Source organism: Nicotiana attenuata, unplaced genomic scaffold, assembly GCF_001879085.1.
Source record: "Nicotiana attenuata strain UT unplaced genomic scaffold, NIATTr2, whole genome shotgun sequence".
NCBI lineage: Eukaryota > Viridiplantae > Streptophyta > Magnoliopsida > Solanales > Solanaceae > Nicotiana > Nicotiana attenuata.
Genome location: NW_017673621.1, coordinates 112,892 through 126,558, shown reverse-complemented (window position 1 = coordinate 126,558; position 13,667 = coordinate 112,892). Strand labels below are relative to the sequence as shown.

The window sequence follows — 13,667 nt, the reverse complement described above, 5'->3', positions numbered from 1 at the left end:
GGCAGAGGCCGTTCCTTCAGGCCTCCTCAGTCAGGTCGTCCAGAGTACAGTGGGGCCTCTTCAGGCCGTGGTCATCAGGGATTTCAGCAGGGCCAGACTTCACTTAGTGCCCTTCCAGCTCAGAGCTCTACACCTGCCTCTTCAGCCAGGGTTCTTCAGCAGCGAGGGGTTTCCATCAGTCCCCTTCTCCAGCGCCGGGTAGTTGCTACAAGTGCAGTGAGTTCGGTCATATGAGGAGACAGTGTCCTCGGCGTGGTGGTAGTCAGTCTCAGCAGAGAGATCAGCCCTCATCTTCTGCTCCTGTTTCATCAGCACCCGCCCAGTCAGCTAGGGGTGGAGGCCAGGTAGCCAGGGCTGCCCCAGGGGTGGAGGCCGGACTGGCGGTGGTCAGGCTCGATTCTATGCTCTTCCAGACAGGAAGGACGCCATTGCCTCAGATGCTGTTATCACAGGTATTATCTCAGTCTGCCACAGAGATGCCTCTGTCTTATTTGATCCCGGATCTACCTATTCCTATGTATCTTCATATTTTTCTCATCACCTGGGTACTACCCGAGGTTGTCTTGCTTTGCCTGTGCATGTATCTACCTCGGTGGGTGATACTATCATTGTAGATCATGTATACCGATCCTGTTTAGTGACTATTGGGGGTCTGGAGACCCGAGTTGACTTATTACTGTTGAGCATGGTTGATTTTGATGTTATTCTGGGTATGGATTGGTTATCTCTGTACCATGCTATTCTGGACTGTCATGCTAAGATAGTTACGTTGGCTATTCCGGGTATTCCGAGGATTGAGTGGCGTGGTACGACTGATTATGTTCCCAGCAGGGTGATTTCTTTCCTAAAGGCCCAGCGGATGGTTGGGAAAGGTTGTCTATCTTATTTGGCTTTCGTGAGAGATATTGGAGCTGAGACTCCTAGTCTTGACTCCGTCCCCATCGTGAAGGACTTCCCTGATGTGTTTCCAGCAGACCTGGCGGGTATGCCACCGGACAGGGACATTGATTTTGGTATTGATCTGGTGCCTGGCACTAAGCCCATCTCTATTCCTCCGTATCGCATGGCACCAGCAGAGTTGAAAGAACTAAAGGATCAACTTCAGGAACTCCTAGATAAGGGGTTTATTCGTCCTAGTGTGTCACCGTGGGGTGCACCGGTTCTATTTGTAAAGAAGAAAGATGGCACAATGAGGATGTGCATTGATTACAGACAGTTGAACAAGGTGACAGTGAAGAACAAGTATCCACTACCTCGTATTGATGATTTGTTTGACCAGCTCCAGGGGGCAAGGGTATTCTCGAAGATTGATCTTCGTTCAGGCTATCACCAGCTGAAGATCAGGGATTCGGATATTATGAAGACTGCCTTCAGAACTAGATATGGGCACTATGAGTTCCTGGTTATGTCTTTTGGGCTGACTAATGCCCCACCCGCGTTCATGCACTTGATGAACAGCGTATTTCGGCCGTATCTGGATTCATTTGTTATCGTTTTTATTGATGATATCCTAGTGTACTCGCGTAGCCAGGAGGAGCATACTCAGCACTTGAGAGTGGTGTTACAGAGGTTGAGCGAGGAGAAGCTTTATGCAAAGTTCTCCAAATGTGAGTTTTGGCTTGGGTCTGTAGCTTTTCTGGGACACGTGGTGTCCAGTGATGGTATTCAAGTTGATCCAAAGAAGGTAGAGGCGGTGCAGAGCTCTGAGCTGGAAGGGCACAAAGTGAAGTCTGGCCCTGCTGAAATCCCTGATGACCACGGCCTGAAGAGGCCCCACTGTACTCTAGACGACCTGACTGAGGAGGCCTGAAGGAACGGCCTCTGCCACGATGGAACTGGCCCCTAGACGGAGCACCACTGAACTTACCTGAACCTCGAGGCCTCTTTGCCTCCCTCTCCTCACGCTCCCGACGGCGAACCGTCTCAATCTCTCAAGCCATGTCAACTACCTTCTCAAACGAGCACCTATAACCCTCTCTCTGGTCATCAAAATGTGGAGTGAATAGTTGAGGCCATCCACGAACCTCCTAATCCTTTCCCGATCTGTCGGGATCATCCAAGTGGCATGCCGAGCTAGCTGCGTGAATCTCAACTCGTACTGGGTCACAGACATGTCCCCCTGAACCAACCACTCGAACTGACAACGCAGCTCCTCCCTGTGAGACTGCGGTACGTACTTCTCCAGAAAGAGAGTGGAGAACTGCTGCCATGTAAGGGGCGCTGCACCAACCGGCCTACGCCTCTCAAAGTCCTCCCGCCAGGTGAATGCAGACCCTGAGAACTGGAAAGTAGTAAAAGCCACACCACTCGACTCTAAGATCCCTACAGTGCGAAGCATACGCTCACACTTATCCAGAAAACCCTGGGCATCCTCGCCCTCAGCACCGCTGAACGTCGGAGGCTGAAGCCTGCCGAATCTCTCAAGACGACGCTGCTCATCGTCCGGCATAGCTGGAACCTCATAGGCTGGAACTGGTGCAACTGGAGCAACTGGCGGAGCTATGGCTGCTTCCGGTGTCTGAAATCCCTGGGCAGCCTGCTCAGGTGTGTGAGCAACAGGGGTCTGATGTCCTCCCCTGGTCTGGGAAGCAGCTGCTGTAGTAGAAGCTGAGACCGCCTGAGCCAGGCCAGTACAAACTGATAGTATCTGTGCCAAGGTCTCCTGGAGACCAGGAATAGCAATAGGCACTGCTGGGACATCGACAACTGGAGTCTGGTCCTAAACTGTGGCAGCTGGTGGGTCAGCAGGTGCTGTCTCTGCTGCCCTACCTCGACCACGCCCACGACCGTGTCCACGGCCTCTAGTGGGTGGTACTAGTGGTCGACCATCGCGTCCGGTAGCACGAGGTCTCGCCATCTGCGAGAGAATAGAATACAGAGATTTAGTTCTCGAATCACAAAGCCGCACGACAAGAATTTCAAGAATATGGAGTTTTCCTAAAGGTTCTGCAGCCTCTCGAGGAGAAGTACAGGCGTCCCCGTACCGTTCCGCGAGACTCTACTAAACCGGCTCATTACTCGCGAGGCCTAGTAACCTAGGCTCTGATACCAACTTGTCACGACCCCAATCCCGGTCGTGATGGCGCCCAACACTAATGCTAGGCAAGCCCGACCAATTAAATACTCTCAACCCAAATACGCAATCCGTTAACAAATAATAAGATTAAAATTAGCAATTATCAAGGTTCCAATCCGAATCTAAATAAAATAGTACGGAAAATAATAACGAATATCCAAACATTCCCCAATAGATCTGGAGTCACGAGTCTAGAGCCTCTAGATGTAACAGAGTAATATATCCATAGTAATAAAGAAGTCTAGGATATGGAAAGATAAATGAAACAAAGGGGAGGAGTCAGGTCCTGCGGACGTCAGGCAGCTACCTCAACAACTCCTGAAAATAACTTCACGAAAACAGCAAACAGCTCCACTAAGTCTTCGGAGCACCTGAATCTGCACACATGGTGCAGGGAGTAAAGTGAGTACTTCCAACTCAGTGAGTAATAAACATATATAATGACTGAAAGTAAAAAATCCCAAAATATTACAATATAAAGACTATAATCAAACGATTCAGCACATAAAACGTGGAACAACAACAATACCAGGACAAGTAAGACAAATAGGTATAAATGCATGAATGCAATGCAATGCACATGACCGCTGCGGCGCGCAGCCCGATCCATTTGGGTACCCGCGCTCACTGTGGGGGTTCAGACTCCGGAGGGGCTCCTACAGCCCAAGCGCAATATCATCGTAGCATTCGCTGCGGCGTGCAGCCCGATCCACACTCAGTCCAGATATATATATGCATGCAAGCCACTCGGGCACAGTCAAATTGTTCATTTTTAGTTTCAATTATTAGGAATTATAGAGCTAAGTGTTTAAACCTTTATTTATTTACTAAACATTTCGAGGCAGTGTCTAACTCAGGACTGATATCATGAAATATGCTAAGCATCATGGAAGCAGTGATAAGGATCCCTGAAGGATGCACATGATAGGCACAAAGCCCCAAACATATTCATAAAATCCAAGTAGGATGATTACCAAACAATTTCTAGTCAAGAACACAGTACGAACATCAATCGGAACGGACTAGGTCACAATCCCCAGTCACAATCGACCCCGCACTCGTCATAGAGTACGTGTATCGCCTCAATATAGCGTCACAATGTGATATACCGGGGTTTCAAACCCTCAGGTCATCATCTACATTTATTACTCACCTCAAGCCGGCCACAAGTCTAGCTCGCTATGCCTTTGACTTTCGAATCAACCTCTTCGCACGCCGAATCTGATTAAAACCACAACGAATACATTACAATAGGCTAAAGAAACATAACCCAATCGAAAAGACTCGAAAAACACCAAAATTCACGAAGTTGGCAAAACCCGAGCCCCGGGCCCACTTCTCGAAAAATTACGAAATTTACATCACTGGATTCCTCGTCTCGCCACGAGTCTACACATACCAATTTTACCAAATTCGGAGTTCAAATGCCCTCTCAAAATCCGTTTTTACATCACAACTTTTCAAGCCCTAGCTTGACCCGTTTTGATGAATTTCCACTTATTTCTATGATAAATTTACCATAAACTCGAGTAATTAAGCCAAGGAACTTACCTCCAATCGATTCTCAGTCAAAACCCTCGAAATTTCTCGCCCAAAGCTCTCCAAGTTGCTTAAAAATGGTGGAAACTACCTCTTGTTCGCGGATGAAATATAATATTTTAAACCCTTCTGTCAACAGTTGATTTCGCTTCTCCAGTTTCCGCTTATGCGGGACCGCTTCTGCGGCCAACGTCCCATTTTTGCGGATTTTCATTAAAAACCCAACGTCCGCTTTTGCGTCTCCTCATCCGCTTCTGCGAACCACCCAAGACCGCTTTTGCTGTTTATAGTCCGCTTCTGCGGACTCGCATTTGCGAAAAATGTTCCGCTTTTGCGGAAACACTCCACCAGGCCATGAACCGCTTTGGGATCCACCACTCGCTCCTGCGGAACCGCTTCTGCTGTCCGTTTCCGCAGGAGCGGAAATACCAGATGACAGAAAAGCTGAACCTGCAACACACCTCAAAACTCTCGTTTAAACACCCGAATTCACTCCGAGGCTCCCGGGACCTCAACCAAAAGCAGAGACATGTTCTATTACCTTATTCAAACTTGCTCGAACCCTCGAAACACTATCGTTAACATCAAAATCCTCAAATTTCATCAAATCAAAGCCTATGTTTCTTAAAAACCTCCGAATTGCACATTCGATCAAAAACCCGACCTAAACACCTCCGAATGACCTGAAACTTTGCACACATATCCAAAATCACCTAACGAAGCTAATGCAACTCTCGGAATTCCATTCCGATCCTCAGATCAAAATCTCACCTATCCGCCGGAATTCGCCAAAGTGCCAACTTTGCCAATTCAAGCCTAATTCTATTCCGGACCTCTAAAATCATTTCCGATCGCACTCCTAAGTCACAAATCACCTCCCGAAGCTAACTGAATCACCGGAATTCACATCCGAGCCTTCTAACTAATAAGTCAACGTTCGGTTGACTATTTCCAAACCAAACCTTCCTTAAAGAGACTAAGTGTCTCATTTCCTATCCAAACCAATTCAATTCAACTCTAACTCACCCGTTGCTGATAATAAAACATGAAAGAGCAATAAATAGGGAAAACTTGTAATACATGAGACGACGGGTTGGGTCGTCATAGGTTAATAATGTCTAGACACCCCACTGGGAGATACTCGCCATGAGTCATCCATCACGTTAGCCATGTATTATGGTCGTATTTTACCAATAGAGTTTAATCATACAATGTTTGAAATTAACTAGCTTGAATAATTTGAATCTGAGCAAGTAAAGACAACAAGGGAATAAAGAACCAGAAAGATTTTATGTTTCCACGAGCCCGAATCATACTTAGAACCTCAACTTTGTCAGTTTAGCCACACCCATTAATGGGTCTTTGTCGATACATGGTTTAACAAAGGTCGCCGTCGAGGGGTAGCCGGTAGCCTGAAAGTATAGTTCAGGAAATTGAAGATATGGTTCGATTTCGACATTGATTCAGAGCCCCAGGCCACTGACAATGAAAATTTCGTTCGATAATGAAGATGAATCAGTGGAGAATCATGGTTGTATTCATGGAGAAAGACTGGCCTTAGAGAGAGAGGGTGGAGAAAAATCTGAAGAATGAGAGAGAAAAATAATACAAAGCATATTTATGGTTTAAGGGTAGGATGTGACCATAAATAGATATTTGACTATAAAAATCAAAAGGTAACTATAGAATATAATTTTTTAAAAGAGTATTTATTTAAAATAAATAAGGTATCAATCTTTGCTACAGGAGGTAAAAATTCCAAATTACAACCGCTCTGATTTTAAAGGGGTAAGGACTGCTATTTAAGAAAGTTGAAATTTACAATGCATTTAATGTTTAGCCACTTTAGAATCTAAATGCAAAATTACGGGTTTGGATTTTCAACTTCAATTCGTGACTGAAGTTGGGAACTAGCCAAGCCTAAAAATTCGGATAATTTCGGAGGTTCAGAGTGAAGTTGAATTTTTAAGTTTAAAATTTGTACTTCAGCAATTCGATTTGCATCAAAACGAGTAGTTCAATTGCTTATCCACCTTATAACTCACCCATATCTTTTCTTCAAACATGAGATTTAAGCAATCATAATCCAAAAAAAGAGAGAGAGAAGAAAGTAAAACCAAATTACATATTTATCTAAAGCACCATCTTCGTAAAGCAGCAGTGTTTGTTTGAAGTTGCCATCTTCAGGCTAAAACTTAAATATTTTTAAAAAATTGGCCAAATTTTAAATAGCACATGGCTATATTGATTTAGCATTTTGAAGGTCCTTCCCATGATTGGTTAGGATGAATTGAACCAATAGAATTCATTTTCAGATGTCACTATATGGTATGGTTTAGCCTAATTTGAGAATTATTTTGTGCCATTGCTATCAATCCGTTAATCCAAAAATTAAAAGAACTACTTTGATTAACTGGTCTAATTCTCTGTTTATTTTTTAGCAAGTATATATAAATCTATATATATATATATATATATAATAAAGCTGGAAATAATAGTGATGATTTGGCACTTCTCTTAGGCTAAGAAATCTATTTATCTTTTTTCTCCTTTTTTTACTTTTTTATTTTTCATATTCAATTGTTTAGGCCTCTTCAATGTCTTAGTTCCATGTTCTAGCAACCTCTTCAATTGTATTTGTTTCTTTTCATTATATTTTAGATTTTATTTTGTGATTGCGCTTCAGTCCTCAATCACGTCATCGATACATAAGCTGATTTACAATTTAATAGGTATCTGAAAAACCTATCTTTTTCAGATTTAAAATTGGACATGTTTAATAGATATGTGAACTTTTCTTTTTCAAAACCAAACAGGCTGCTGATGTCTCATTGGATAACTTGGAAGACTCTGATGAAGATCAACATGTCAATGATGGTGTAAAGAATAGAAAGAGAAGAAACATAATCATAGATGACGATGAATTTACCGATGGAGACACCAATATTTGCAAATAGAAGAGTCTTTAGCATTGCTTCTAGCATATTGTGTTAGCTTAAATAAAAGTGTTTGGACTTCTTTTACTTTTCTGTTTAGTGTCAACAGTAGATATGCATTAATGAATTTATCTGTTATTGTCATTTAACTTTTATTAGAAGTGATGATATCACACTTATATGGTTTACCTTTCAATTAATCCTATTTGGTTAGCCATGTATAGAGTGTGGTTGTTTGTAATTCTGCGAAGAATCCTATTAAAGTTGTTCTTGAATCGACTATCAAATTCATTTTTTCAAGGGATAATAAATTCTCCCAAACTTTAAAAAATAAATAATAATATAGACGTTCGCTCTGACTGTCCGTCCGTCTGTGGGTGAAATGCTATGCTCAACTCTACCCGAGTACCCAACTCATGTTGTACGATCCTCTAGAACCGTGATGTGAACTGAGTACCTCTATATGAAATGATGGAAACTGAAATACCATTGAGGGTTTCTCTCATTTTAATACAATACGTCATACAATATATATAAATGATACAATAATTACATACGATTATATATATACACACACTCCCTCCATTCGCTTTTAGTTATCCACTTTGGACTTTCACGCCCTTTAAGAAATAATAAATAAAACATATATATTTTACAATTTTACCCAATAACGATAGCATTTTCAAAAGTCATGGGGAATGAATAGTTAATGATAAGGGTAATACATGAAAAAATGATTGTCTTTCTCTTGATTTAATATAGTGGATAAGTAAAAGTAAAAATATATTTCTAGTATAATGGACAACTAAAAGTGAACGGAGGGAGTATATATATATTCGTCGGCTATTTTAAATTTAAGCGTTTGGATAAACGGTTATTTAAGTTAATTCTTCGAAAACACTAAACTGACTTCTGGTGGTAGTGTCATTTATTCTAATTTATCTACCTATATTCTATATTGATACAGTTGTTAGTGCAAAGAATTTTTTTACACGGTACCTACGGTAAATTTCTATCACCTAAAGAATATCCACGGTAAATTCCCTTAAAAAAAGAGATTTCTAACTTTGAAAATAAAATTAGTTATCTGTTACATTTGATATTAGTAAAGATGATCTGACGGTGTAAAAATTATAATGTATTAAAACTTTTTTTCCTTGTTCATATTGAGGTGGGTGTTCGGGTAATTCGGATTGCATATGAAAAATTCGGTTTGGATTTTCGATTTTCGGATTGAAAAAATGACAATCCAAATATGTTCGGATTGGATCAGATTTTTTAAGTTCGGTTTCGGATTAAACGGTTTGGATATTTCGAATTTTTGGTTTGAGCTTGTAAGTTGCAAAGTTTCTTCATTTTACAAAAATAAATATCCAAATGAGTACTCATGTTAAATTGCCTGAAAAGTTACTCATTCTCGCCACAATTATCCAAATGAAGCACTCAAGTAATGCAATTATTATCAAAAAGATACAATCACTACAAAAAGATGGGTAAATTGCGGAGGTTTATTTGCGGAGGGTATAAGTAACCTCCGCAATTTGCATAATTTTGCGGCAGAACATTAGCCCCCACAAAATTATACAATTTACGGAGGTCAAAAACATCCGCAACCCTAAAAATAATAGCGGGTATTTAATTTAACACTCCCTCCAATTTTTCCCCCTAGAAATTTCCGCCTCACACTCTTAATTGGCCAAATACGCCAAAAACTCCATTTTTCCCCCAAACAAAATAATCCTTTCCTTCTTCTTCTTAATCGAAGTTCCGTCACCGTGCTAATTAGTCGAAGTCCTCTGCTCAATAGTTTTATACCTCCATTAATCGAAGTTCTCTGCTTCTTTTTCGAAGTTCCGCTTCAATTAAAGGTCTGTTTCAATCGAAGTTCTCCGCTTCAATCGCCACCACTTTTACACCTCCCAGGTTTGATTTTTCTCTTTCTTTCCTTATTTTCTCTCATGAGTTTTTTGTTAATTTTGAATTTTTGTGTATATTTTGGTCGATCTGTGTGATTAAATAGTGTTTGATATTGAATTTTTGTGTGTATTAAATGGTCGATCTGTATGATTTTTTGTGTGTTTTTTCCTTGATTCTAATTTATACGTGAAATATCAGTTGTATATGAAGGCATCCAATCTTTTGTAGATTAGGAGTACTATTTGAGCAGTATCTTCTTGGAAAAATTAAATGAATAGACGTTTGAGTTGCTTTTTATAGATTGAAAAGTTGAAGCTTTTTTTTTTCCCTCTTAACAGTAGATGCAGTTAAACAGAAATCCAATACTTTCTGCTGCCTTGTATATATACTGATCAGTGGAGTTGAGTCTCCACCAAATGTGTGGAGATCAATCTAGTCTCACATTATTTTCTTTCATATAATAATGAGTTAAGAGTCTATAACCAATATGTGTCAAAACCAAAAATACCCAAATTCTTATTCTCATGTCCTCACAGTTGGTTTTGCCAACTAAAATTGTTTAGAGTTTAGTTTCACCAATCTAAACCATTGGTTACAAAAGTGAGTTTACAAGAGTTTTAATAATGGAAAACAAACTAGTGTACTGAAAGCATAAATACTTACTAAAACATATATAGATTAATAAAATACGTAATCCCTATGCTGCAAGTATAGCCTGATAAAGAAATGCTCACCCATTTGTGCTTTTGGTAGTTCTCCATTACCCATTACCACTGCCCGTCTTCTTTGACTCAATATGAATTATTCTCTTTTTTTTCTCTGTTGTGATAATCTTGTTTTACAATATAGCTTTTTTGTTTATTCTATTTTCTTTATATCAGATTTTTCTATTTAGAAAAATAAGAGAGCAACGATATGAAATTTGAAAATGTATGAAAAAATGTGAGTTCTCATTTAGGAATATCTATTTTGTAGTCTAGGATGGTTCTAATTATACTGATTAATACTCTTTCTGAAATCAGGCTTTTTGTGTGCATACTTAAAGAAAAAGGTAAAAGTAGAATATATTTAACTGGAAACCGAAGAACTTAGGATAAGTTAGTGGAGACAATAGTAAGTGCATATTAGCTGATTTAGAAAAGTTAAATTTAAGAAAATCATCCAATGTAAAAGAATAACAATTACTACTGCGCCTCAATCCCAATTGGCTATGTATCCTTACTGTGAATGTTGCTCCATTTAAGATCACCTCAATCCAAAATAAAAAAAAGTTTCTTTGATTTTGAGAAATCACTTTATGAAATTTGTTTTTCACTTTTAAAGAATTNNAGTATAAAGTGTCCTTGCCTAAAGTGTGGATTAGCAAAGTGGCAGACAGAGAGGTAGCACTCGAACATTTGATTTGCAAACCATTACCCTCAAAATTATGTCACTTGGACTATTCACGGTGAAAGAAATATACTGCCTAATTCTGTAAATAATGTGGTTATACAAGATACATTACCTCTTGAAAATCCAGTTGAATTATTGATTAATGAAGCATTTGGGGGCCTAAGGCACGATGGGGTTGATGTAGGTCCGTCACAAGTAGCGGGTGGTGAAGAAAGGTTAAATGATGAGCCTGCTTCAAATGATAAAGACTTTTTTGAGTTGCTTAGAGATGGAAGTCAAGAATTGTTTGAAGGGTCCAAGTACTCAAAACTAGAATTTTTATTAAAATTGTATCACATAAAATATTTTTCTGGGCTAAGTGACAAGGGAATGACCATGATACTAGATTTGTTGAGGGATGCATTTACATTTGCACGGATCCCTCATTCTTTTTATGAGGCCAAGAAAACTATCAGCAAGCTTTGTCTTGATTATATCAAGATAGATGCTTGTCCAAATGATTGTATGTTATTTTGGGGGAATGATGCTAATGAGGAAACATGTAAGTATTGTCACACTTCTAGGTGGAAGCCTGATAAGAGAAGAAATGAAGATCTTGTGTCTGCCACAGGTAAGAAGAAAACCAAGAAGAAAACTAAGAAGCCCGCAAAGATTTTGCGTTACTTTCCATTAAAACCAAGGTTGCAGAGATTGTTCATGTGCTCTAAAATAGCAAAATATATGAGATGGCATGCTGAAGATAGTAACAAAGATGGAATCATGAGGCATCCTAGAGATGGTGAGGCATGGAAGAGGTTTGATACAACTTTTCCTGAATTTGCCGTTGATCCCCGGAATGTTCGGCTTGGCCTAGCTAGTGATGGATTCAATCCTTTTGGCACGATGAGTACTAATTATAGCATTTGGCCAGTCATTTTAGTTCCATACAACCTTCCTCCTTGGTTGTGTATGAAACAATCTAATTTTATTCTCTCAATGATCATTCCTGGTCCACGTACGGCGGGAAACAACATAGATGTTTTCCTACAACCCCTTATTAAGGAGTTGAATGAGTTGTGGAGTGAAGGTGTCGAAACTTTTGATTCATCAAAGAAAGATATGTTTAGGTTGCGAGCTGCTCTTATGTGGACAATTAGTGACTTTCCTGGACTCGATATCTTATCTGGTTGGAACTCACATACTGGTTTAGCATGTCCCACTTGTAATTTTGATGCAGAACCTTGTCGGCTTAGCCATAGTAGAAAGTGGTGCTTTATTGGTCATCGTAGATTTTTAGCAAGAAATCATAAATTTAGACTGATGAGACATCGCTTTGATGGAAATGTGGAAGAAAGAAACCCACCCAGAAAGTTATCCGGATCTGATATTTTGCAACAAGTGAAAGATATTGATGTTAAATTTGGAAAACCGGCCGAGTTGAGTGAGAGAAGAAAAAGAGCTAGACAAAGAAATATTGGGCAAGGTGCAGCACAACAATGGAGGAAAAAAAACATATTCTTTAATCTTCCATATTGGGAGTTCAACTCATTGCGCCATAATTTAGACGTCATGCACATCAAAAAGAAAGTGTTTGACAATATTATATATTCTTTGCTCAATGATAAAGACAAGTCAAAAGATAATATTAAGGCGCGGAAAGATCTGCAAGATATGGGTATAAGGCGTGATCTTTGGCCCGATGAGAATGATGAGTGTCGGCTTGCTGTGTTTACCATTCCAAAGGAAAAGAAAGTGGCTTTCCTCACAACTTTAAAGAATATTTTAGTGCCGGATGGTTACTCGAGTAATATTTCTGGTTGCATTGATCCGGACCAAAGGAGAATCTTTGGATTAAAGAGTCATGATTGTCACATTATTATGGAGCAATTGCTACCAATAGCAATTCGTAATGTGCTGCCAAAGGAGGTTGTTACAGTCTTAGTAGAGCTTTCCTCTTTTTTCAGAGAACTTTGTCTTAAAAGTTTGAGTTTGGCGGATCTAGAAAAGCTACAAGATCGCATTGTGCTCACACTTTGCCACATGGAGATATTATTCCCACCATCGTTCTTTACTGTAATGGTCCATTTAACTGTCCATCTAGTAGATGAAGCAATACAAGGTGGTCCGGTACATTACAGGTGGATGTATTTTGTTGAAAGGTAAAACATTTCTTATCCGAAATTTTGATGTATGTAATATTAATTCAAGTTAAGTGCTTATTCTAAACATGTTTCATTTTATGTTATAGATTGTTAGGTCATTTTAAGTCCCTCGTAGGGAATAAGGCTCAACCAGAAGGTTCCATAGCTGAAGGTTACATTGTTGAAGAAGCTCTAACTTTTTGTTCTCGTTACTTTGAGGGGATTGAGTCAAGGCTTAATAGGCCTAGACGTGTGAATGATAAACCAAATCTTAATGAGGCTTCTGAAATGTCCTCTATCTTCCCTCCGCAAGGTAAACCAGTTGGAGGCTCCTCAACGTTCCCCTTGACTCCATTGGTGAAGACGCAAACTCATCGATATGTGTTATTTAATTGTGCGGCAGTGAAGCCATTTATTGAGTAAGTAAATAAAATTGATATGAATATTGGCAAAAGTTTAGAATTAAAATAATTAAAATTGATATAGTTAGCTTATATGAAGTGAGTTTAGGGATTACATAAGAAAGAACACAAGAGGACGGAGACCTTCAGCATCAGATTTGGAGAGGAGGGTTAATAGAGAATTTCCTGATTGGTTCCCAAAACGGGTGAGTGAATGGTATAATAATTTTTGCTTCACATAGCTTTTCTCATTGGATTTAATATGCTTGACTAAAATAAGTTTGTT

General features: G+C 39.7%; 1 protein-coding gene across 1 annotated transcript in view; it reads left to right on the top strand.

Annotated features, from left to right (window-relative positions):
- The first annotated feature begins 11,235 nt into the window (after positions 1-11,235).
- LOC109216876 overlaps positions 11,236-13,667 on the top strand; it is a 4,543-nt gene continuing 2,111 nt past the window's right edge. The window contains exons 1-3 of the mRNA XM_019381097.1: positions 11,236-12,998; positions 13,088-13,399; positions 13,491-13,587. Coding sequence (XP_019236642.1) covers positions 11,236-12,998; positions 13,088-13,399; positions 13,491-13,587 — 2,172 coding nt within the window. The remainder of the gene's footprint in view (positions 12,999-13,087; positions 13,400-13,490; positions 13,588-13,667) is intronic.